The sequence below is a fragment of the Sorex araneus genome, chromosome 5 (genome assembly GCF_027595985.1).
Source record: "Sorex araneus isolate mSorAra2 chromosome 5, mSorAra2.pri, whole genome shotgun sequence".
NCBI classification, from domain to species: Eukaryota; Metazoa; Chordata; class Mammalia; order Eulipotyphla; family Soricidae; genus Sorex; species Sorex araneus.
This window is the reverse complement of record NC_073306.1, coordinates 26,721,643-26,747,810: the sequence shown is the minus strand read 5'-3', so window position 1 is coordinate 26,747,810 and position 26,168 is coordinate 26,721,643. Positions and strand designations below refer to the sequence as shown.

Sequence of the window (26,168 nt, the reverse complement as noted above, 5' to 3'; positions counted from 1 at the left end):
TCAAATTAAATTTTTATGAGAGACCAAGAATCTATTACAGGGAAAGGTGGTGTCTTCAACAAACAGTGTGGGAAAAATTGATATTCACATGCAAAACAGTAAAACTGGAACCTTATCTTACACCACACACATAAATCAACCCCTCAAACTTGAATATTTAAAATAATATCATATCTAAGGCCATGTATTATTAGAAGAAAATAGGAGGAAATTTTGATTTGTCTTAATAATAAGACATTTTCTTAGTACTTTCTTGAATTGGACATGCAAAAAATATTTTTAAAAACCAAAAAATTAGCAATTTGCACTGCATAAAACTAAGTTTCTGTATATCAAACGAAACAACTGAAATATGTATAGTCTCATGAATGGGGACATATTTGCAAATATGTGCCATGGGGTGGGTGAGTGTCTAGGCATTTCTCTGCCCAGCTGGACTGTAGAATAGAGGTGCTAGAAGTTGTCCTAGTCTTCCCCCTTGTGGCCATATCTTAAACTACACATTCGAAAACTAAAGTGAAGAACGGAAGACAGGGGTATACTAATATTCTTTTCTGTTAATGGGTGAAAAATAGATTCATTTCACAAAGACATGCCACCCAAAATAATAATAAAGTTTCACTTTCCCTTCTTATAGCTATATGTGAACACAAGGCTAAATTCTGAGCAACAGGAAATAGAAGTGATGGGGAGAGCAGGTTTAGGCAGTGAGGCAGATGACACAAACGCAGCAAGGTAAAAGAAGTTGAAGTCTCAACCCATTGCGAAGCACCGCACCAGTTTGGTTCTATCCAGCTCTGGACCTTTACAGAGAATCCTCTTTCTCGTGCTTAAATGACAGTGACATTAAACGTGATAGCCCATTACAGCCACACTTAATCTTAGTTGGTCCCACTGAATTATTCCACCATGGGGCGACTGAGCAGGAGAACCAGAACCTGCCCAGTCTTGTGTTACCACTCCATATCCAGGGTGGCTCTGTCCATCCTGGGATCCTACCAGGACCTTTGGAGAGTGTTTCGCCTCCTGATGGAACATGCCTGCGGTCATGTTCTGATCATGTTCCGAACACCTGGGAGATCCTTCTCTCCAGCATGTAGAAGAGCAAAGAGGGGATGGGGCATGGGGCTGGAGAGATAGCACAGCGGGTAGGGCGTTTGCCTTGCACGCGGCCGACCCAGGTTCAAATCCCAGCATCCCATATGGTCCCCTGAGCACGGCCAGGGGTAATTCCTGAGTGCAGAGCCAGGAGTAACCACTGTGCATCGCCAGGTGTGACCCAAAAAGAAAAAAAAAAAAAGAGGGGATGGGGCAATGGGAATGGCCTTGCCACCCGGGGCTCTATGATGAGTGGAGACCCCTAAAGGAATCAGAGCATATGCAGCAAGAGGTCATGTGTTTATCCACCCTACAGAGCATTTTCCCAGCAGCTCTGAGCTTGGCCCAGCACCAACTCCTTTCTGAGCTCCAAACAGTAACTCATTTCAAATGCCGGTCCCGCCCGTGTCTTGAGAACCTGTTTGCCCTGTCCTGGGAGGCCAAGGGCTGCTACAGCTGTGGGAGTCTGAGCAATGGTCTTCCGCATCTGAGGCAGGGGGTCCTGGAGAACCCTGAGGCTAGAGGGGTCCTCCCTCCCCAGGACCACATTCTCAGCAAAGCTAGGTCCTCACAGCCCGGCCCAGGGGACTGGAGTTAGGTTGCAGTTTCAGGCCCTCTCCAGCCCCACCGCCCTGGGAAGGACCAGGAAGAGCTGGTGGAGGCCCCAGGACACTGAGGAGCCACTGCCAAGAGGAAGGGCCCAGGTAGGAGGGGGTGGGGGGCTGGCTGCAGTGTCTTCTGTAGTTCAGTCTCTCACTTCTGCTTCTGTCTTCACCCCCTATGTCTGAGTCTCTGTCCTCAATTCTCTCTACCTTAACCTCCTACATAATGGCTCCTTCCTGAGGGGACAGACCACCAAAGGGACACCTCCAACATCCTGGGGTGGGGAGCAGGGCAGGGACCCCAGGAGAGAGGAAGCTCCAGGAAGAAGCCAGCAAAGCGACCACTTCAACCACAGCTGTTTTTCATGGATTTATTTTTTTTTTCTTAAAGTTGCAGGATAACTGTGTCATCTACACTGTGTCACCTACAACAGTGCCAACTTCCTTATTCTGACCAATCTCCATTTTAAGGCCTGTGTCACTGCCGTTTCTCACACCCCATTGCCCATTCTGCTTGGAAATTCCGACCCCCATCGTCCAACCCACCCCAGCCATTTCGGACCCTGCTTGCTGTCCTGACCACAGTCAGCAGCACATCCTCAGTCGCTATGCCTGGGGAACCCGTGTGTCTCAGCCCTCTCACCCCTCCACCAACACAGTGTCTCTTGAGAAGGACCCAATTTACTGGGGTGATTAGACAGGCCCTGCAGTGAAAGTTCCCCCCAGGTCCTCAACACGACGGGTCCAGTGTAAGGGAGATGTGTCCCCCAAGTTAACAGTCAGGGGGGTGAATGTGGGGCATGCTGGGCATGTAGACATGTCTTGGGATCAAGGGACAAGAAGGTTTCTCAGGATGACTGTGGGGCACAAAACAGAGACATGGGGGGAAGGGGGCTTGTCCTTCAGAGAACAGCTCACTCCCTGGAAAGCGGCAAAGATGCACACAGGAGGATTCTGACCCGATTCAGGGCTACAGAGGCACAAGGAACTCCACAGCCAGGACAGAAGGTAGCCAGGAACAAGCAGGTCACTGGATACTGGACAGTCGGTCATTCACACTGTGTGGATGGGGATGCGGGGATGGGGATCCGGGAGTAGCAGGCATAGGAATAGAGCATCAGGAGTAGAAAGTGCAATGAGGGAGCCTCTGAAGGGACTGATATTTGGGGTGGTCAGAAGACAAGTCCAGGAAGCTGGCATATTAGCTCAGGATTCTGAGCATATCTCTAGCTTCCAGAATCTTCCATGAGGATACAGCCTAAAGCCTAAGGGAGACCACAGCCTTCCAGTGTCCAGAGGAGAAGCTCGGTCTTCCTTTGTTGTGAGGTGCATGGAAGGCAAAAGTGGGTGTAGGATCCTCCTAATAGTCAGTTTCTCAGTGACTGGCTGGAGTCACATTTGCTCACGTGCTCCATTGGTGTACCTTTTCCTGTAACCTGGCTTATGTGGGGCAAGTCCATGGACTTTCTGGGCACTGCTAAGCCCAGAACATTCCCTGGTCCTTCTGACTCTGCAAACAGTCTCAGACCAGATGTCACTCAGCGACATTTGTCACTGCTGCCAGTGCCAGAACCTTCTATCTGCATCGAGGGTACAGGGGAGACACGGCTGCCTCAGGAACACAGGTGCTCCCACCTTATTTCCCTCTCCTCTGCTTGATCCCTAGGCCTGGATGTGGGACAAAACATGGGCGGGAAAGTTCCCAATTAATGAAGCTGCTGCTGAGTGACTCATGGGCCTGACCGGACCCTGGGGTCTTCTCAGGGGACACTGGAGATCCTCTCAGCTGGAGAGCAGCATCCCTGGTCCTTCTTCTATAGCCTCTGAGCTGGTGGTTCCCCTCCAGGATCTGTCAGCCAAGGTCCCAAACCCACTACTTAAGTAGTAACTTACACAGATCAGGATTACCCATATCCTCTAATTCAGGCATGTCTAATACACACACACACACACACACACACATGCTCACAGACTTACAATCATACATTCTCACAAACACATTCCCACACACTCTCACACACATGCTCACAGACTCACTCACACACATTGTCACACACATACTCACAGACTCACATATCTCACACACTCACAGACCTGCTCACAGACACACACTGTCACATACTTATATACATGCTCATAGACTTACACTCACACACATTCTCACACAGAGACATACACACACACACATTTACACATATGCTTACAAACTCACACACTCATACACATGTTCATACACACCCACATACACACACTTTCTTTCTCCAGTCCCTGCGATACAGCCAACCCCACACGCCGCTCTCTCCACCACCTGGTCCCAATACTCACCCATGCGCTCATAGTCTCCCGCCTCTCAAGTCAAACGTCTGTCTTCAGGAACCCCAATTCCTCTGCTAGGAAACACCAGGACACCAAGGAGAAGCAGGCCCCACCCCCTTCATCTTCCTTGTTGCAAAAAGCAACAGGATTTACCCAGAGAGATGGTCCCATGAATCCTTGGACCCGCTTCACAGCACCTTCAGAGATTCCCCTCAAACTCTCACTATTTCCTCAGATCTGACCCTCATTCCACATGCAAGTGGGTCTGTATCATCAAGCCCTGGTAGAAATTTCCATGAGCCTGTCACATGGCTGTTATATGTCTCTGCTTTTTTCCTTCTCTTCCCTGTCTGCAGGAAGCGGGTGGGGATGCATGGGTGGGGGAAGTCCCAAGCAGTGCTCAGTTTATCTGGGGCCCCCACCAGTGATTCTAGGCCCACTGGGCCAATTGTTCAATGCAACAGCTGCTGTATGTGAAGTTGCTTAGGCCCTACTGTGCCAGGAGTTATCCAGGCCACCCCATGTGGTGCTGAAGGTCTCTGGGGTCACGAATGGCAATGCTTGGGGACCCTCAGAGTGGTGCTTAGTGACACTTGGGGTGTGGGTGCATGCCAGCCAATGCCATCACTGCTGTGCAGTCTCCCCGCCCCTTACCCCAGGGTGGCTTTAGGGAAAACTCAGACCTGCCCCTTCCCCCTCTCCAGTGGCCTTTGTGGACTGTGGACAGTCCAGCAGCATGTGCTCTATGCTGTTCTGCTTCAGCTGTCTCCCCGCCCTTCACCTGGTTTTAATGACACCCTGAGCACCAAATGCCTATCCATTCTCTGGGCTGGCACTGCACAACCACACCCCCTCACAGCCTCTCCTCCACGGCAGGTGCAGTTTCTAATTTACTGTGAGCTGGAGTATGAATTGCAAAGTTCTGGTACTAGATGACACAGGCAGACCCTGTGTGGGAGCCCAGGGGCTAGCATCAGGGTCTGAGGCCTTATGAGGGGTCTCACAGTGTTGACCTAGGTGGGTTCTGCCCACAGTTGCCTTCTTGGCTGCCTAAGGGACGCCAGGTGCCTCTGAGGGGCTCTACTGTGAGCCCAACTCTGCTGGAGTAGGGATAGCTGAGATGCACGGGACTGGGGATTAGGGGAGGGACACAGCTATGAGGTGAGGCCAGAATCTGAGGACCAAGAAGGGCCCTTTGGGGGAGCCTAGGAGTAAGTGCACCGGGCACTGGGACCAGGCCACATGGGAGGTGAGAGGACAGCCCGCACAGAGACTGATTTAGGGAGCCTGAACCAGAGGAGGCTGTCAGGGTCCAGGCACACGTCTTCTCTTCACCCCAGCCTGCGTCCTGCCAGGACCACATGCCCCCACAACCAGGAAGGAGGACAGGGTTCTAGGGACAAAGGAATCTCGGAGCAGCTGGGATTCCCCGTCTCTTCCTAGGCCTCTCCGCACTGTGCAGGAGCGCCGGCCCCAGGCAGGCTGCAGCAGAACACGGCGCTCTGCCAGGGGACCAGCCAGCTGCCCCTTCCCACTCTTCCCCGCTTCCCTCCACTGCACTGACACTGGCCATTAAGAACCTAGGACTCTAGGCCACGCTGCTCCTTTACTCCCTCAGTGACCATTTCTGCCCAGGCCTGTTTCCCTCCAACAAGCAGATGCTTGAGCACCACAATGATGATGTGAGATTTGGGATTTCCTCCTCCACTTCTTCCTCCTCCTCCCCTCTCCTGCTCCTCACCCCTCCTCCTCCCTTTCTTCCTTCTCCCCTACTCCTCTAATGGTTGGAGTGTTTGGGAGTGGACATGTGTGCATGTGTATGTGCATGCATGTGTGTTTGTGTGCTTATTTATACATGAATACAAATATGTGAACAAACTAACACACTACAGGAGCACTGAATACATAACATGGGGGCATGTAGGCATGATCATGTCATATCTACATGTATACTATGTTTGCCTAAGGTTGTTAGTTTACACACATGTTAATATGTCTGTTTATGCACTGTTATGCCCATATGTGCATATGTGTGTGCACATGTGTGGGTGGCTCTGTGTGTGCACTGTGTATATTTATATGTGTGTGAGTGTTCACAAGTGTAGGTGTGTCTGTGTGCACTTTGTATACCCATATGTGTGCATATGCCTGTGTGGGTGTGTCTGTATGTGCTGTGTACACCCATATGTATGTGTACGCATGTGTGGGTGTGTCTGTGTGTATACTGTTTCCCATGGGTATGAGAGTGTGAGTATACACCTGTGTGAGTCTGTGTTTGTGTGCACTGTGTATTCCCATATGTGTGAAGTGTGTGTGTACATGTGTGGGTATGTCTGTGTATACTGTATTTGCCCTTGTGTGGGTGTACATGTGTGTGATGTATCTGTGTGCACTATGTATAGCCATGTACGTGTGTGAATGTGTGCACACAGTGTGGTGAGTGAATGGAGTGAGTGTGGGAAGGGAGCCTGAGTTTCTGTGCTGTGGGGCTCAGGTCTCCTCAGGAGCTCCTGGCACTTGGGCTGTTTAATCATTAAAGGAGAAGCACAGAGCCAGCGTGCCTCAAAGTTCAGCCAGCTTGACAGGCTCTGGCAGATGAGTGCAGAGCCATCGGCAATGGGGCTGGGCACCTCAGGAGATGGCATGGGGACCATGGAGCCACCACCCTCAGCGCTAACCTCTGGAGCCAGCCTGCACGCCTATGACATCGTGGTTCTGGTCGTCTACTTTGTCTTTGTCATCGCCGTGGGGATCTGGGTGAGTCTGGCCGTGGTTGGAGTCGCACGTGAGGCAGGTTGTGAAGCAGGGGTAGCGTGCCAGGGCCCAGGCAGTGGGTAACAGGGGCTACAGGCACCCTCCCCTGTAGCCCTCCTTTCACATTGAGGCCCAGAGAGGACTGTGGATCCCCCGAGGTCACACAGCGAGGCAGGCATAGGCAGGGGTGCCTGATGCTTCATTTCTGCCTCTCCTCCAGCCAAGATACCCAAGACAATGGGTGCCCAGCTAGCCCTTCTCACGCTAGACTCCCAGCCGAGGGGCAGAGCTTCCCAGAGTTGCCGGGGCTCCGGGCTGACAGGGAGGAGCCAGGTGGACCCAAAGCTCTGCCTTCTCTGTTCTGGGAGCTGGTGGCATGGAACCATGAAACAGGGCTACATGGTGAGTTCAAGGAAGCCTGAGCTCAGACCTCAACCCCAGGGATAGAGCCGCATAGCCTCTCTGTCCCAGCCTGAATAGCCAGGGACAGCACCACAGTGGTTCTGATAGAGCCACAATATGACTCACCCAGGCACCTGGTGTGGCGCCAGCTCTTATCGCAACCACATTCCACTGCCCACCAGAACTTTAGACTCTGCTGTGGGCTGGGCCGGTTGCTGGCTCCAGGCCCACCAGGAGCTTACCAGGCTGAGACATACCTGGAAAGCATCTTGGCCTCAGTTTCCTCATCTGTAAAGTGGGGTGAAGAGCCCTGCCTTCCATTGCTTATCTGAGAAGGATGTGGGTGCAGAGCACTCAGGACTCAGCTCCCTGGAGACTGGACAAGCTGCTTCTCCGTCCAGGTCCCTCACCTGCAACCTGATTTCCGCTGCTCAGCTGGCCTCCCTGAGGACATGATCAGGAGCAGTGCACAGGCACTGACTCCAGCTCTCACTGCCACTCCCCCAACAGCTGCACCCACTGGGGCCCAAAGCGTCCACCTGCCTGGCCTGACTCTTCCATCTGCAGAGCCCACCAGAGGCCTCTTGCTTTAAGCAGGGCCCATAGCTCCTGCTTATTCTGAGGAGGAGCCACTGCCCTGGTTCTGTCTCTTCCCCTAGAGGAAGGTTGTGTGGTACACACTCGCTCTCAGGAGAGTTGAAGGGCTGGAAGGATGAGGGGACTGAGTGTGTGATGGTACCTGCAGTCACAGCTTTTTCCAGGAGGCTGGGGCCGGGGATGTGGGCTTATTAGCTAGACTTACGACTCGGGCCTTACTGGTCTGACTGCGATCTATGCTCTGTCCAAGAGCTGGGGGTCTATGTGGTCTATGTCTATGTGAAAATAACATCCCTTGTTATTTCCTTTCCAGTCTTCCTTTCGTGCAAGCCAAGGGACCATTGGAGGATATTTCCTTGCAGGAAGGTCCATGAGCTGGTGGCCGGTGAGTCCACCTTCCCCCTCTCTCCTCTGACTGTCTGTCTAGTCTCCTCTTGCAGGGACAAGCCCCTCTGTGGGTTTCCTGGCTCTGGATACAGCCCAAAGGCCAGGTGCACCCGATCTCCCAGAGCTCCTCTTCATGCACACCTCGGCCATGTGTCCACTGGCATGTCCGTATGTAGGCACCAGGGGACATGGACTTGAGGAAGTCGAGATGCCCCTCTAGAGCAGCCCAGACTTGAGCTGGGCAGACACGTCAAGGGGGAAGGGAGTCTTGGGCTCTGGAGCACTGAGGGGAAAGGGAGCTTTATGGTTTCTCAGGAGGTGGCCCAGACTCAGCTCCGAAGAGCAACAGAAGGAGTGAAATCATCCACACAAAACCCCCAACGACCTCAAGAAGCCCATCCCAAGAACTTTGTGACCCCCACTCTCTCCCGTCTCTCCCCCACTTGGATCTCCAAACCAACTCCCTCCCTCCTCCTGCTCATGGGCGGAGCCAGCCAGGCCTGGCCTAGGGGCCTAGGAGGAGTCAGCTAAAGATGGCCCAGCTAATTGCATGTATGCCTGGGAGGGGTGAACTGGGCTCCTGGAGAAAAATTAACTTCACTGGGAATTGTTCAGTATTTCAGTCATCTCTCTGCTGCCCTTGCCCTGGGCCTGCTCGAATCAGAGGGTCCAAGGCCTCCCTACTCCCTCTTTGAGGACCTCTGCTGACCCCAAACTCCCTTTTCTCTGGAGGCCCTTGGGTAGATGGTGTCTGCAGAGCTTCCTCCTGCAGGCATGACCTGCTCCTGCTCCCCAGGTTGCCTTCACTCACATCACCAGAGACTTTGCTTCGCTGATTCCTTCCTGGTCCGTTGCCAAGATCACCTCTCCATCGCCCGTGGGCATGTGGAGAGCATGTGAAATGTCTCTCAGTGCCCAGCACACAGGCAGTCACAGGCTTCTTCCTTCCTCATTGCCCCTCCCCTGCCTCTGATGGCACATTTCCAGAATCCAGTTCCTGCTCTCTCTGACTCCTTCCGGGAATCTGAAGTTCATTGTTATGACTCCTGATGGATAAAGATCAAAGTGACATGATCATTGACCCCACTGTGCCTTGCAGATTGGAGCATCTCTGATGTCCAGCAATGTGGGCAGCGGCTTGTTCATGGGCCTGGCTGGGACCGGCGCTGCCGGAGGTCTTGCTGTGGGAGGCTTCGAGTGGAACGTAAGGACTCTCAGGAACGGGGTGGGGCTCAGACCCTCCCCACCACACCCCTTCATGGTTTCAGCACTGGAGGGTCAGTGTACTGGGGAGGCTGCAAGGTGCTTGGAGGAGCCACTTCACAGATGGGAACACGAAGGCCCTGGAGCAGAGGGACTCAGCCGGTCCTAGGAGGAGTTCAGGGTGTGCCGCTCCCTCCTCAGGCTCTCCCTCAGCACAGAGCAGTGCCTCCGGGGGCTCATCTTCCTTCTCCCCACTCTCCAGGCAACCTGGATGCTTCTGGCCCTCGGCTGGGTCTTCGTCCCCGTGTACATTGCAGCGGGAGTGGTCACGATGCCGCAGTACCTAAAGAAGAGGTTTGGGGGCCAAAGGATCCAGGTCTACATGTCTGTCCTGTCTCTCATCCTCTACATCTTCACCAAGATCTCAGTGAGTGCCCAGGCCGCCATGGCTGTCTCTCAGAAGGGAGGCAGGAGGGAAGGACAAAGGAGAAAAGGAGGATGAACCCACATTCTCACCTTTGATGCCTGCTGCCCCTCCACAGTGGGGTGGTCAGAACAGAATGATAAGTGTTGGTGGGGTGAATGACAGTCTCTCCACTCAAAGAACCCATAGCCTAGAGTTCATTCATTCATTCATTCATTTGCTTTTCCATCTGCCCCATGCATGAGTGACCTAGAATGTCACCATTCCAAAGTCCTTTTTTCTCTATCGTCCTAAACTCTGACTGGACCAAGGATCTGCATCTCTGCAGAGGGCTCCCTCTGGGACAGGGAGGAGGTTTGGGTCCCCTACAGTCAGGCCTCCTGTTGGTCACAGGGTCTCCAATAAATTGTCCTCTGACAAGTGACAGAGGGGGTCACAAGCATACAATAAAGAAACAAAGACAGTGAGTCCGCAGCCTCCTGTCCTACCAGTGCCCAGAATCAATGTCAGGAATAGGGTGAAGGATATGTACCCCTCTTTCAGAGATAGAGCCCAAAGATTCTCTCCAGACTGGGCTTCTGCCCCGTAGATACGGCCCCATCAAGCGAACTGCAGGCCAGTGGAGGCCACTCTCCTCTAGCCCAGCTTCCTCTGTCTGCCACTTCACTCTCTCCGCATTACCTTCAGGTCGTAGGTGGCTCACTGCTACCAACCCTATAATCCATGCAGAACTCCAGGGGTCTGCAGGGATGGTTGGCTTTGGGGGTCTAAAGAGTGACTCTGAGATCTATAGAGACAGGTGGCTGCTGGGATTTGCAGAGGTAAATGGCTCTGCGGTCCCCACAAGTGAACCCACAGTCCTCAGCAGGGCCCTCAGTTCTGTCCATGCAGGATGAGGGCTGACAGTGCATGGCCCTGCTGGCTCAGTGGCCATTCTGAGGCCTTCAGGTCATTGGGACTCCTGGCCTGGCTCTCTGCAGACTGATATCTTCTCGGGAGCTGTGTTCATCCAGATGGCCTTGGGCTGGAACCTCTACCTGTCCACCGTGGTCCTACTGGTGGTGACAGCCATTTATACCATCGCAGGTAGGGGAGCAGGCCACATGGGGAACAGAGTTGGGGGCAGGCACCGTGGGGGACCAGAGAAAAGGCTGGGGGAGATAGATGCCCACAGAGAAAGCTGATCATGGGGTTAAGGAGAGCAGGAAGGACAATGCTCGAGAGGCTGAGGCAGAGGAAACCAGGGGGCAAGAATGAAAGAGGTCAGGCTGTGAGAACAGGGGAAAAGTGATGGAATTAGTGAGAGGGAAGTGAGATGGGCACAGCAGGGCACCAGGCCATGTGAGAGCACTATCCTGAGCTGTGGTCACTGCATCTGCCCTGACAAAAGTCACAGACTCTCATAGTTCCCGGGCCCCTGAGGGAGTAGCCAGGGCTTGTGCCCACATAGAGGGACAGGAAGGGAGGGGGAGTGACCTGGTGCAGCTAAATCCCAGCCAGGCTCACAAATGGGACATTGCCAGCCAGGAAGCTGCAATGTAGGGTGCCCAGAGGTGGTACCGAAGGCCACAGAGTCGGAAAAAATTCCACTCTGCCCACTCTCATTCCCCGCATGTGTCTATGACATGGCACAGAGTTGGCACAGGGGACAGGCAGTAGCTGGAGCTCAGGGACTAAGAGGCCCCATGGTCTGGTCTGGTGTATCCATGTGGCCAGGGCAGCACCCAGACCAGAGACGCTCCCATGCTGCAGACTAACAAGCCCTCTCTTCTGTCCCAGGGGGCCTCACGGCCGTGATCTACACAGACGCTCTGCAGACGGTGATCATGGTGGGGGGAGCCCTGGTGCTCATGTTTCTGGGTAAGGAGGCCTGGGGACACCTGCCCACACCCCTATGTTCCTCTCCAGTCTGTCTTTGGTTATCACCTCCATGGTTTTATAGAACTTTCCGGAACATGGAGCCATGTCCCTAACCACCACACCTTTCCCACCTACAGACATATACACATACAACCATTTCTCGATATGCAGACACCCTTTCCATGCTCTCCTCTGCATGCTCCCTCCACATACACACACCTCTCCAGGATTTACACACACACACACACACACACACACACACACACACACACACACACACACACACACGGCTTGGGCTTCCAAGGAGCAGGGTCCCAAAGCTGAGGCTATATCCTCTCAATCACATAATAGTTCCATGCTCTGGGACCTGAGTCTCTCTCTCTCACTCTCTCTTTATCTCTCTCTCTGTCTCTCTCTCTTTCTCTGTGTGTGAATGTGTATGTGTTGGGGTGCATATGACAGGCCCTTGGGGTCTGCGGCACCCACACTCTCTGTGCTCTCTTACCCACAGGCTTCCAGGAGGTGGGCTGGTACCCAGGCCTGGAGCAACGGTACAGTCAGGCCATCCCCAACGTCACCGTCCCCAACACTACCTGTCACCTCCCCCGGTCCGACGCCTTCCACATATTCCGGGACCCTGTGACCGGGGACATCCCTTGGCCAGGCCTCATTTTTGGGCTCTCAGTGCTGGCCACCTGGTGCTGGTGCACAGACCAGGTGATCCCTCACAGGACTAGCTGGGCCCAGCAGGAATGGGGGGTGCTCGTGGGAAATCGGCCTCGAGAGGTGCAGCAGTGGGACGGTCGGGACTGCCCAAACACCCACTCCTCTGCCACCTTTGTAGGTCATTGTGCAGAGATCTCTCTCGGCCAAGAATCTGTCCCACGCCAAGGGGGGCTCCATACTGGGGGGCTACTTGAAGATGATGCCCATGTTCTTCATTGTCATGCCTGGCATGATCAGCCGTGCCCTGTACCCTGGTAAGATCTTTGCTCAGTCCCAGTGATGTGGGGCTTGGGAAAGCACATTTTCCGTTGAAAATATTGTGTGAAATGGTTTCAGTATAATTGCGGCTCCCAGGATTTCCAAGGGGGACACAGGTGGAAACCACATCTAGGGCGGTCATTACACAGGATAGGAGGCAGCCTGTGGGAAGGGGACACAAGAAGAAGGAAGGAAGGAAGGAAGGAAGGAAGGAAGGAAGGAAGGAAGGAAGGAAGGAAGGAAGGAAGGAAGGAAGGAAGGAAGGAAGGGAGGGAGGGAGGGAGGGAGGGAGGGAGGGAGGGAGGGAGGAAGGAAGGAAGGAAGGAAGGAAGGAAGGAAGGAAGGAAGGAAGGAAGGAAGGAAGGAAGGAAGGAAGGAAGGAAGGAAGGAAGGAAGATAGAAGGAAGAGGAGGAGGAGGAGGAGGAGGAGGAGGAGGAGGAGGAGGAGGAGGAGGAGGAGGCCATGTTGTGAAAAGGTGAGAAGTATAATTCTAACCCTTCAGGGCTTCCCAGTAATTTTGCCTTTGATCAAAGCTTCCTAGCAAGCTTCGAAGCTTATAAAGACAAGAAATAACTCAGAAGCTAACTGTTGTACTGGAACTAACAGATCCCCTGGTTGCTGCCCTCTGCCAGAGGGACAGTGACCTGTCTCGGTGGGCCCCAGGGAACCAGGGCTGAGCACCCACTCACCCTGTCCTGCTGTTGCTCTTCCTGCAGATGAGGTCGGCTGCGTGGATCCGGACATCTGCCAGAGAACCTGCGGGGCCCGTGTGGGGTGCTCCAACATCGCCTATCCCAAGCTGGTCATGGCACTCATGCCCGTGGGTGAGTCCCCATTGCCTGTGGATAGACCTTCATACCTACCTCCACATCCCCACTGCCTGCAGGGTTTGAACACAGATTCACAGGGTGACTAAAAGCCTTCAGCTTTCCACCATACACACACATTAACACACTCAGCACAAGTGTCTTCTAGAGCCACTCTGTGGCCTGCTCTGTCCTGGAGATGAAGGGAACCACAGCAGCTCCCACCCCCACCCCTGCACTCAGCTCTATGCAGCCCAGGGCACCCATGGAGCATGGGATGAGTGATTGATGGAGCCTTAGAGACTCTTAACCCAGCCAGGGGAGGGTCAGGACTTCTCCAGAGGAAAGGGAGGCATCCTGGGCTTATAAGAGGAGGATCAGTCATGGGAAGTAGCATTCTGGAGAGCAGGGTCTCCATGTACAAAGGCCTGGGCTATAGCATCTTACATGCAGGGTTTCTTTATTTTTCAACTGGAAGTTTGTAGAAATTAACCCCCTTCACCCTTTCCCCAACCCCAGTGCTGCACCCCCACCAGACTTGGTGGGCACAAGTCTGCCCTCTAGACTCTCTACCTATCAACTTGGTTTCTGGGATTTTGGTTTACATTTCACAGGTAAATGTGCTAACAGGGACACACACACACACATCTATACACACACACACACATCTATAACTTTCTTTGTCTACCTTATGTCCTATAACAATGCCTAGAGGTCCATGCATGTTGCAAATAGCAACTCAGGCTTATTTTAGTGGCAAATTCACTTTCCATAGTCTCTATATCATCTTATTTCCTTTCTCCACTCACAGCTGAGCACTGACATTTCTTTCTGATCTGGGCTATTGTGAATCAAGTTGTCCTGAATGCTGGGGTGTATCAGGAAGGTGGGGAGATATCATTCCGTTCTTAAAACCGCTCCCCCTTCCCTCCAGGGTCCCACGACCCGGGGGACTCCAAGCTTTGACACCCAGACCGAGATGTCAAGGCTGCAGAGTACCTGACAGACCGCCTTGTCTCAAGGCCCTGCCCGGTGGGATTCTCTCTCCATGCCACACCCTCCCGTGCCCCCGGGAGCGGCCCCTGCAGCACCTCCTTTCTCCCCAGGTCTGCGGGGCCTGATGATCGCCGTCATCATGGCTGCCCTCATGAGCTCGCTCACTTCCATCTTCAACAGCAGCAGCACCTTGTTCACCATCGACGTGTGGCAGCGCTTCCGCAGGAAGGCGACAGAGCGGGAGCTCATGGTGGTGGGCAGGTGCGCGGCCCATCCTTCCTCCGCCCTCTTTGAAGATAGTGGCCCCTGCCCTGGGACCCTGCAGGCCAGCAGAGCACCGGGGGCCCAAGGTCAACAGTCCACAGCTAGGTCCCTTCTCTGAGTCCCTCTGCTCCCCCGGGTGGGAAGTGCCTCCCTTCCTGGCCAGGTGAACCTTCAGAGGAAGTAGGAGCTGACAAAGGCTTTACTGAAAGGAAGGTGGGAAGTCCAAGTGGGCGTGGTCACGCCAGGAAAAGCCACGCCCACTGGAAACTCTTGGGCCACGCCCCTCTAGGAGCCCACAGACCAGGAGAGCTGGAAGGCTCCTTATTTCCTCCAGCCTACCCTGAACATCCATCATACATGTGACCTTGGTGAGGGGACCCAGGGACACCTCTCGTGGCCCTTCCTGAGGATGCACGTAGTGTGGGATAGGCAAAGGAACTTGGGTCAAATGGTGAGATCTGCCTCGCTGAAGCCCTTCCTAGAAGAAAAAAATGTCTCCAAAAGATGCTGAGCCTTGAACATGGAGTTAAAGGATTTTAACCTTATATCCTGGGCTTGTTTTATACTTTTCAAAGTATAACTTGGTGATGCTGGGAGATACCTGGTGTGGCAGAACACCCGTCTATATGTGCAGGTTCTGAATTTGATTTCCAGCACCACATACCACCGCACCCCACCCCCCAACTCCAGTACCTCCAGGAAAGACACCTATTTCTTTTTTTTTTTTTTTAAGTTATAGCTTGGCCTGCAATTTTTGTTTGTTTGGGGGGAGCCACACCCGGTAATAATCAGGGTTTTCTCCTGGTTCTGTACTCAAGAATCACTCCTGGCAGTGCTAAGGGAACCATCTGGGCTACCAGGTATCAAACCCAGGTTGATTGCATGCAAGGCAAGCACCCTACCTCCTGTAGTATCTCTCCAGCCCTTGGCCAGTGATTTGGCTTTTTCTACAGAGGCTGTACATTTTGGAGTGTAGATTAAGGTCGCTTTCTGGAATCTTGGCTTCATAATTCAAACTCTATTTTTCAGGCTTCTGGACTATCATGTTTAGCCTCCTTTCCTCTGCCCCTGCACTCACTGTGCCTTCCATCAAAGTGGGTGCATTCTGCCTGGGGCTGCTGACTGAATTCCTGCTGCCTGTTTATCTGTCCCAGCCCTAGGGCAGGGGCTGAGAAGGAAGGGATAAGTGGCAGAGAGGCTCCATTGGGTAATTGCTGCTCTAGTGAGCGCTGAGAGATAAAATAGAATGGAGAGCAGAGGAGAGACCGGTTGTGCAGAGATACTTGATAGAAAGTTCCTTTTAACTGCTTATGCACTTTTTACTGCCAAGTTTTACTGCCCCTGATTTCATCAATTAGTGGTGTTTGAGTGCCATCTCCTGGTCATCAGGAGATAATGCACCTAATTTTTTCACCTAATACATCCAGCATCAAACATGATGTTCTTCGTGTTCCTAGAGCGAGCAGACGACATTGGGCTATACTAGCACGCACAGTGGCCAATGGAGACGTTATTGGCGCCCGCTCAAGCAAATTGATGAGCAACGAGATGACAAGTGATACAAGTGAATACATCCAGGAAAAAAATTGTTCAGATGTTCATGACACCTGACAATAAAAAAGGGGTGGGGGGGGGGAGAGACAGAGAGAGAGAGAGAGAGAGAGAGAGAGAGAGAGAGAGAGTGAGAGAGAGAGAGAGGGAACTGAGTACTTGTCCCCAAGCCAGGATCAGTTAAGGGTTGTCAGGAAGTTTGTCCTGCTCTGTGAAAATGCAGAATAAGGGAAAGAGGGTTAAAGCTGGAGCAGCATAAAAGAAAGAAGTTCCTGGAGGGAGGTTGGAGCTGTCCTAGATAAGGGGCCCTGCACAGGCCAAGCTTAGGCCAGAGGCCATTTTCTGGGAAGGGTGTTGAGGAAAGAGGAACAAATTCTTCCCTGACAGCAGGTCTGTTCAGGCTACAAGCCCTGAAAGGCAAAAAGTCAAAAGCCAAGTTTATGGAATTCTAACATCTAATTAGATATTCTAATAGCTGGGACTTTATGAGTATACATTTCTGGACTCTTAGCCTTTGAGGTCCTAGTGTCAACCATCCCCTGACTCAGCAACCATGCATTCCTACCTTTCTCCTCTCCCCAGTTCCCTTCCCCAGACCCCTCACAGTGCTCTGTGCTCTCTCGGCAGAGTATTTGTGGTCTTCCTGGTGATCATCAGCATCCTTTGGATCCCCATCATCCAGAGCTCCAACAGCGGCCAGCTCTTCGACTATATCCAGTCAGTCACCAGCTACTTGGCCCCACCCATCACTGCCCTCTTCCTGCTGGCCATATTCTGCAAGAGAGTCACAGAGCCTGTGAGTAGAGCCTCACCCCTGCATCCTACACACACCAGAGGAGCAAGCCCATGACCTGCTTTCTGCGACCTTGGGAGAATCTGCCACCAACTCAGGTCCCCGTTTATAGCACCTGGACTAGATTCCTATGTTTTTCAGCCTATATTGCTGATTCCCACCAGAGTGGCTGTGAGCATGCTTGTTTGAATACCATGGTTTGCATGCCAGGGTTTACATGCTTCACCTTAATTAGCCATTCATAAGCTGCGGGGGAGTGAGAGATGATTTAGTAACAAGTAGGGTAACATCTAACAGCTGCTCTGAGTAAGAACCAGGAGCACTTTTCCCTGAGGCAGCTGGAAGAAAATCAGGGAAGCCTTCCTGGACAAAAAGCATCTGAGCTGAGCCCAAAGGATCAGGAATCATGGGATGAGCTTTCTTGGCAGGAAGAACAGGGTGTGAAAACATAGGTGGGAATGAGAGTTTCCTGGGGTCTGTCCATCTCATACACCCTAAATGTGCAGCAGTGGTAAGAGTGAAACCAACAGTGAACATTGCGGTCACCTACTCAGGGCTTACTCCTAGCTCTGCACTCAGGAATCTCTCCTGGCAGTGCTCAGTTCACCATTATGGGCTACCAGGCACAGAACTGAAATATGACACCAGCCTGAGAGGACCCAAGGGCCAGGACTAGCAACCCAGAGAGCCAAGAAAAGATAATTCCACAGTGCTGGCTCTGTGTTGGGGAGTTAAGGGGCAAACCTCAGTTCAGCTTCCACAGGAGCCATGCAAATGTCATGGGCACAGCAGAAAAATCACTACCACCAATCCTGGAGGAGCTAAACCAGGAGGGGGCTGGGGCAGGGGTGTCAGCTCCCCACCCAGAACAGGATGCTCAGCAGAGCTAAATGCCAGATATTCCTGCTTATTTCAGAAATCTTTAACATCAAGAGCATCCAATCTCCCCTCATGTTTTAAAAGAAAATTTGGCTTTTGTACTCACCCAGTAGTTGCTTGGGGGTTTCTCCTGGCTTAGTGCTTTGAGGACCATGCAGTCCTGGCAATCATAACTGGGCTCCAGCTGCAAAGCCTGAGCTCTAACTTTTGTTTTAGTTTCTCCTCTCTCTCTCTCTCTCTCTCTCTCTCTCTCTCTCTCTCTCTCTCTCTCTCTCTCTCTCTCTCTCTCTCTCCCTCCCTCTCCCTCTCTCTCTCTCCCTCTCCCCCCTCTCCCTCTCTCTCTCTCCCTCTCCCCCCTCTCTCTCTCCCTCTATCCTCTCTCTTCCTCTCTCTCTCTCTCTCTCTCTCTCTCTCTCTCTCTCTCTCTCTCTCTCTCTCTCTCTCTCTCTCTCTCTCTCTCTCTCTTCCACTTCCCAACCTCCCACTCCTCCAACCCCCCATGCCATGCACCAGCAGCTCATTTTCAAAAATGCTGGTCGTCTAACCCTTATAGACTGGAAGCTACAGATACTAGAGTCAAATGATGCTCTGAAGAAGTTCTGGGGAGGAAGAGCTATTCTTCTGTTTCCAAGAAAAAGAACGGTAGTGGAAGGTCAGGGATGGGGGAGGAGAAGCAAAAGAGAAGCAACAGGCAATAATGGAGTGCTGTGATTTCTGACTTCACTGAACACCTAGGGCGTCCTAGAGCCCACTGCTTCCTACACAAGCTCCTTCTGTTCTAACTGAAGAGCCACGGGCCATGCTCGGGGCCTCTACATTTCTCTGTTGCCCGGGAGGAAACCCCAAGTCCACAAGCTGAGTCTCCGCTCCTTCTTTCTGGAATGGGGCCCAGATCCCAGCCTAGTGCGCGCTGCCTTGCAGTGAGCCTCACTCCGCATCCTGCACTGCAACTGCAGAGGGCGCAGCCTCAGACGCTGGCCTGAAGGAGCAGCCGCTTCTGGGAAGGGAGGGGGTCCCGCCTGGTGCTCAGTCCTGCCTGTGTCCCCCTCTGTCCACAGGGTGCCTTCTGGGGCCTCCTGTTCGGTCTGGCCGTGGGGCTGGTGCGCCTGATCCTGGAGTTCGCGTACCAGGCCCCCGCCTGCGGGGAGGCCGACGGGCGGCCGGCGCTGCTCAGGGACATCCACTACCTCTACTTCGCGCTGCTCCTCTGCGGGCTCACTGCTGCCGTCATCGTGGCCGTCAGCCTCTGCACGCCCCCCATCCCCGAGGAAAAGGCAAGTGACACGTGGGGACTCAGCCCACCCTACCCAGGTTCCCCCGCCTCTGTGGGCTTCCAGGTCTGAGTTCGCTCTCTGAGCGAGGGGCTCCTCCATGGCCATCCAGCTTGGTACAAATCCCGGAGTCTGCAGTGAGTCATTTGGCTGGAAAAGGATTCTGCAAAGGACTCTGCGAGCCAGACTGTAGGGACTCTCAGGTCCCTGGAGCTGAGGCACATCCCAGCACATGGTGCCTGCACCCAGGGAAGGCAAAAGAGAATGAAGAGGGGGCCAAACCCAGAGGAGACGGTCTCTCCTGGAAGCCAGGCAGCGTCACTGACAGGGTCCTGGGAGAGTAACAGTTGTCCAAAAGCAGGGATCCAGCTCCAGCCCCAGGCGTAGGCCTTTCCTTTAGAGTCTGGGCTCCTTGGTTTCAGTTGCCAAGGCCTGACCAGAGAGATGGCAAGGGGGCTCCATGACAAAGGCCCACAGAATGGGGGGCTCAACTACAGAAATGTGTTTGCTCACGGGCCAGAGGCTGAGGGCTAAGCTCAGGCACCAGTGGGCTTGGTTCTTGAGGCCTCACTTCTGGGCTTGTGGGGCCCTGTTCTCCATTTCCACATGGCCTCTGTCCATGCTCCCTGTGTCCTACTAGCCTATCTATTGAGAAAAGGGGATGGCTCAAAAGCAGTGATCAGGGGACTGGGGAAAATGACTCAGCTGAACTGGTCTGAGGTTTGGTGGTCTGACCCAGCAGAACTCAGAGACCAGGCAGGACCAGGGATCCAATTCAGGGCCTTGTGTATGCAAAGCCTGTATTTTGGCTCTTAGAGTGAACTCTGCAGCACCTGTGTACTTGTGACCCCTCAATTCTCCATCTCCTGCCAAAGCCCCTCTCCCAAAATACAAATCCCCCAAACCCCCAGCACCCTGGTTTCCCAGACCAGGCCACAGGCTGTGGGTGACACAGAGTTTGCAGAATGAGTAAGCAGCATGGTCTCCCCAGATCCCCCCCAGAGAGTCAGGCGAGTGGTTGTGGGGGTATCCCAGGAAAAGGCCCTGCACTATCCATAGCAAGTGGGGAGGCAGGGCTGGGGATCTGATTTGACTGGTAACAAGGTGCTCCCTGAAAGGGAAAGAGGGTAGAGGGGCGGAGGGTCAGAGCTCAGGCATCACAGTGCCTCTGTGTGTAGGAACCAAGAACTTGCCGTGTTGTTCTCTGTCAAACCATTTAAGGGGAGGAGAGAGGAAGTCATGGGGCTATCGGGGGACACCTACTCATTTCCCTCACCTCTAAGTCTCCACTCGTAGCCCTACAGATGCTTCAAGCTACCCAACCTAATGTATGTGGATGACACCCTCTTACACTCACTCCTCACGCCTGCCATTTCAAAACCCATGCTCTTCCTACCCCTGTCTTCCCTTTATGACCTGATGGTCCAAAACAGGCTCTTGAGGGGCCCCCAGAGCCTAACATACTCCCTGTAGCTCCCTGCTCCCTTCCTCACCCGTTTTCCCCATTTCCTCAGGGGCTTCCTGCAGCAGGCCCCAGGCAGAAGCCTTCTGGGAGATCTCTCACTCCCAGAACTGACAGCCTCTTCCCAGGTTTGAAGTTTGCAGCCTCCCTCCAGGGTCTATAAGGTTTGAGGTGTAAGCCCGGCAGTGAATCCGTGGAACATGGCACCTGTGTGTGCCCAGCACAGGCCTGGTGTGGAGCAGGGCCCAGAGCTCAAGAGTGCTGAGCCTCCACCCCTTACTCCCTTCCTGTGCTATGTGTGACCACACTCCTCTGAGCATGCAGGGACCTAGAGCAGCATTTCTCCCCAAAGGTAATGAGTAGACACAGGACAGGACATGATTTTCTTTCCCTCCAGCTCGCTCGCTTAACATGGTGGACCCGGAACTGCCCCTGCCCTGAGGAGGAAATGGAGACTCCAGAGCAGAGCCCAGGGGCCTCAGAGCTGCCGCCCGGGGAGCTCCCTGCACCGGGCAGAACAGCCAAGAGCTCCAATCAGGACCCTGAGCAGCCCCAAGGTAGGCTGGGGGGTATCAGAGAGCTGTGGGAGCAGCAGACTGCCTGCCGTGGGGTCCCTCAAAGTCCCATGAGGTTACTGGAGTGCGGTCTCTGAGGGACACATCACCCAGATATCTCCCCTCCTCCCTTCCCACAAGCCGATTAACCTATTGAGAAGGAAGACAAACAGGTAAGATCCGGGATCCAAGACACCAGCCTGTTGGAGTGTGGGTGGAAGGACAGGCACCTCCATGGGGAGGTGAGTGCATTCATCCTGAACCCCAGGACTTGGATGAGGCAGAGACTGCCCAGCTGCCACTTTCATTGAGGAGCAGGGTCCTGAGCCAAGCTTGAGCCCTTGGTCTTCCTAGATCTACTAGCATGAAGCCTCTTCACCATACACATGTATACACACACACACACACACACACACACACACACACAGACACACACACACAAACGCTGTGGTCTCGTTGACTAGATCTGGGCAGAAAATCAAAGGGTGTTCAGTGGCTTTCCTCAGGCTTAGTTCTGCCTCAGCCACACAGGAGCTTAGCCATCCTCGGTGCAAGCAGCCAGGACTGGCAGTGCCCACTACTCCTCCAGGCATCCTCCCAGCACTGCTGTGGACTCCACACCGTGCTGGCTGGAAACATTATAGACACATTCAGTCACCCCAAGACCACACTGTGCTTAAAGTTGAAAATTCAATTATAGACAAATTGCAGCTTTAACCTTCCTCTGGTGTGACTAAATATATCGAATAATGTTAATATTCCACATAAAGACATAGAAATTTCCCAAATCATAAATTTCTCACAGAAAATCTTAAAGTCAAACAATTAAAATCTGGGGCTTTTTGAGATAGTCCAGCTAAGCTTAAGGCACCTGGGTTGCACGGGGTCTGCCCTAGCACCATCCATGTTCTCTGAGAATCACCAGGAGTGGTCCCTGAGCAAGAGCCAGAAGGAAGCCCTGAGCACCACCAAGTGTAACCCCAAAACACAAAAAAAACAATAAAAAGGTTTGAAAGTTCAAGCCAAATACAATTTAACTCACCCTTATGAGAAGAAATTCAATGACATTTAAGTCCTACATTTACTGTTCTGCCCAAGTGAGAGGGAGAGAGAGTTAGCACTGGGTGGAGTTGGGAAGGGGTAGGGTTGGAGATAGAAGGACCCACCTTCTGGCAACTGCTCCCTGACACTGGACTGCGTCCCAGAACTGGATCCAGGACCTCCTGGATCTTCCCTCCAACCTCTGTCTCTGGTGGTGCACAACTGCTTGGAATTCCCACAAGAACCCAGTCAAGACTGTGAAAGCATGTCTGCTGGGCCAGTCTGGCTGGCAGCAGGACTCACATGCTTACTGCTTTTGACAAGTGCCAGGAGCCCACCTTGGGGCCTGAGAAACCCTTCTTTTGTGATCCTGAGTCTAGGTAGACAGAGACATACATACAGACAGACAGACAGACAGACATCCACTTGCCTCAGGTTAATATCATCTGCATCCAGACCCCAGGATCCCAGACATAGTGTTTTTTGCTCCACTGGCAGCAGTTAAAAGCCAGTGCTTGATTATAAGGCACCACTCCTGATGGGGTTTGCAACATCACAAATTTCCAAGGCCAAAAGACACATGGACCCACTTCAGAAAGTACCAACAAAGCACCAATTTCCTTCCATAGCCTCATCTGCGGTCTCAGTTGATCACATTGTTTTGTAGTGAGTCCTGTCTCTGCTTCAAATGTTGTGGTCCACTTACAGGATGTTGGAGGTCTCATAATTGCTTCTCTCATCACTGTATCAAGGACGAGATCTAAACACTTGGGGATACAGAAACAGCAATCTAGAAAGCACAAGCTTTCTGTAGTCGAGGCAGCTACTGAGAGAGGAAACAGCAAGGATAGAACTGGGCTGGAGACCCCAAAAGGGAAGAGGAAGGACCCAGCTTATGAGAACGTGGAAGGCAGGCAGCCCTCCCTGGTTGACTGCACATGCTGGGGGCAGGTATTGTCCCTCTAGAAGCAGAATAAAGCCTGCTCCCTGCAGGACTCCTGCTGCCAGAAGTCTAGTTCAATGGGTCAACTGGGACCAGAAGCTCAGTGAGGGAATCCTACCTCAACCACAGAAGGAGAGGTGAGGAAAGGCAAGGAGAGGCCCAAACTCTGTCTGCCAAGGGAATAGGGTCTGTGGAAGAAGCCCCTCCCTCACAGATAATCTCTGTTGATTCCAGGTTAAAATGCAAAGTGGACACACAATTTGAAGCTCTCAACATAGAAAGTTGAATAAATTTTAATGTAGTAAAATAGATTCCCCTCAAAGTGTATATGGCCATATTCTATTACTCAAAACATGGGTGGATTTATATTCAGTCATTAATCATAGTACCACTGGCTTGTCAATCCATGTGTCTTCTCCAGCTTGGGCAAATCCCATGCTTTGCACCAGAAGATCCAGGTTCTATCCATGAAACCACATGCTTCCCCCAAGCACCTCTGGGAGTGACCTCCAAAACCTGGGAGTAGCCCCTGAGCATTGCCTGCTTGGCTCCAGACACCCTGCCCCAAAACTGCCCACTGGCTTCTTGAATGATCCAAGCTAGCTCAACCCTTAAAAAGCCGACTCGGTGGTGTTGTTTTGGTGCAGCTCTGGGGGCTGTGACCAAGAGCCTCACATCTCACCTCCATATTTGACACTCCATAGTGACATGGAACTTACCAACCATCAAAACTGCAAAGCGTTTCCACCAAGTTAAAGGGATTTTTTATATTTATTTTATTTTAATGTGTTCTCTGTTTAAGGGGTGGGAGAGTCAAAACATCAACTTTTATTTAAATTTCCTATTACTTTGGCATGTATCCACTATGCAAGCCAAGAATAGTTACCATAGCCCTCTCATAAGCTGGTGCTCAACACAACCTGGGGCAGGGGGGTCAGGGGTAGTGCTCAGGGCTGACTCCTAACTCTGTGCTTAGGGATCACTCCTGGCCACATTCAGGAAACCATATGAGGTACCAGGGATCAAAGCCTGGCCAGCAACGTGCAAGGCAAGCACCCTACCCACTCTACTATTTCTCTGGCCCACCACCAAAACTTCAATGCATTATCAAATCTGTATTCTCTGGAGAAGAGCTAATGACACTGATCTAGGCAGGCATGACCCACAGCTGGAGTGGCAGAATGAGAAATTAGCACATGGCCTTGGTCAGGTGAAGGAGGAAGACCTAAGAACAGGTGCATGTCACCAGCTTGGACCTTTCCTATAGGGTACCCCGGTCCAGCTGCAGCCCCCCTGTGAGGTGAGCTGGGCACCTGCTCAGAATTGAGATGAGCAGCATTATGTTCCTGAGCCCCCCAAGAGATGCCCCTCTAGAGGACAGTGTTGGGGTGGGATCCTGGGTCAGGGTTCATGAAAACTGTCTCCGCTCAACATGAGGCTCCTGGTTGGCAAAAAGGGTAGAGCCCCGCATCCCCTCCTATTCCCCTTTCTGAGCACCTCGTTCCTTTCTGGGCCCCTTGTTCCCCGCCCCCCCGCCCCACTCTCTTCTCACTGTTCTTTCTCTGCTCAACCTGGGTTCTTCTTTCTGCCCATCTGTCTCCAGCCCTGCACAGGTCCTGGACCCAGCGGCTCTGGGGCTGGCTCTGTGGATTCTCAGGTGCTGAGCAGGCGCTGAGCCCGGCAGAGAAGGCAGAGCTGCAGCAGAAGCTGACGAGTATCGAGGAACCGCCACTCTGGAGAAGAGTCTGCAACATGCAAGCTGTCCTCCTCCTGGCCATCAACGTCTTCCTCTGGGGCTACTTCGCATAATACTCCAGCCTGGGAGCCCGCCCCAGGTTCAGGACACCTCTGGCCTCCAGGGCTGCAGAGGGCTTTCCTCCATGCTGGCTTTCCCAGCTCACAGAGGTGAGACTGGGGAGCCCCCCCCAACCCTGTCCCCCGCTGGGGAAGTCCCCACACTGGCCAAACAGGAATGCCCTGGTAGAGGGAGAGGACAATGGCTGCTCTATGCATCGGGACTCACGTTGGCGCTTCTGATTTGGGCTGTTCCCTGACCTACTGTCTCCAAGCTCTGTCCCTTGTGGTTCTGTCCAGGGACTTTATGTGTGTGTTGAGGTCAGAAAATATTAGCTGTGGTTGCAAGAAGCAGCACAAAAATGCAAACTAAATTGAAAGTGCATGTTTCCTCTTAGGCTACTTCTCCCCTTCCCTTCTGCTCTGTCTCCAAGTCCCAGTCCTGTTCAGCGGGGACGCACCAGGAGGGTCTTCCACTCCCAGGAGGTGCCCATGAGAATATGTAGAATGTAACCCTGGTGACAGTGTCATTTGGCAGATAGGGACTCTGGGTGAGAGAATGTCCTTGGTGCTACTCAAATCCTGCCTCTTCTTCCTTGCCCGTGTAAACATGTGTGAAGTCTTTCCAGTCTCCAGAAACTCAAGAACAAAAGGGAAAGACATGAAAGCCAGAGCGAGGTTGCCTGAGCTGGGGCTAACAGGCAGAGCAGCCACACAGATAGCCCAAGAGCCACAGCAGCTGGCCCCGTCTCCCTCTTGCTTGGCTTACAAGACACCAACCTGGCCTGGAAAGCACAGAGAACTGGCTTAGTGGGGTCCTCTTCTAGGGAGCTTCATAAAGTGCTCCTCGAGGTCAAGGTCTGCTCCCAGCCTCCACTCTCTGGAGATACTTCTGTGACAGCACCGGCCATTTTATTCTGAGATTTATCCCCAAATAGATGAATTTCCCAAGGGGCAAGACTGAGGATCATGTCCCAAGTGACACAGAAAGAGCAAGTTGGCTTGGTAGTAAGGGGTAGGAGGACAGCTAATAAAAAGACTCCAAGACATATCATAGTCAGAATGATGGATGCCACGGATAGGGATACAATATTGCAAGCAGTAGGTCAAAAAAGGAAATCACATACAATGGAGCACCCCTTAGATTCACAGCTGACTTACTAGAGGAAACCCTCCAAGCCAGAAG

General features: G+C 52.8%; 1 protein-coding gene across 1 annotated transcript; it reads left to right on the top strand.

The window, feature by feature from the left end:
- The first annotated feature begins 6,611 nt into the window (after positions 1–6,611).
- LOC101539422 (sodium/glucose cotransporter 4-like) lies at positions 6,612–24,997 on the top strand. Its single transcript, XM_055139659.1, has 14 exons — positions 6,612–6,773; positions 8,083–8,154; positions 9,256–9,360; positions 9,622–9,786; positions 10,764–10,869; positions 11,563–11,643; positions 12,155–12,360; positions 12,488–12,623; positions 13,345–13,452; positions 14,541–14,691; positions 16,873–17,041; positions 18,976–19,191; positions 21,048–21,207; positions 24,792–24,997. The coding sequence occupies exons 1-14, from the start codon at positions 6,612–6,614 to the stop codon at positions 24,995–24,997; spliced, it is 2,043 nt and encodes a 680-aa protein (XP_054995634.1).
- The last annotated feature ends 1,171 nt before the right edge of the window (positions 24,998–26,168 follow it).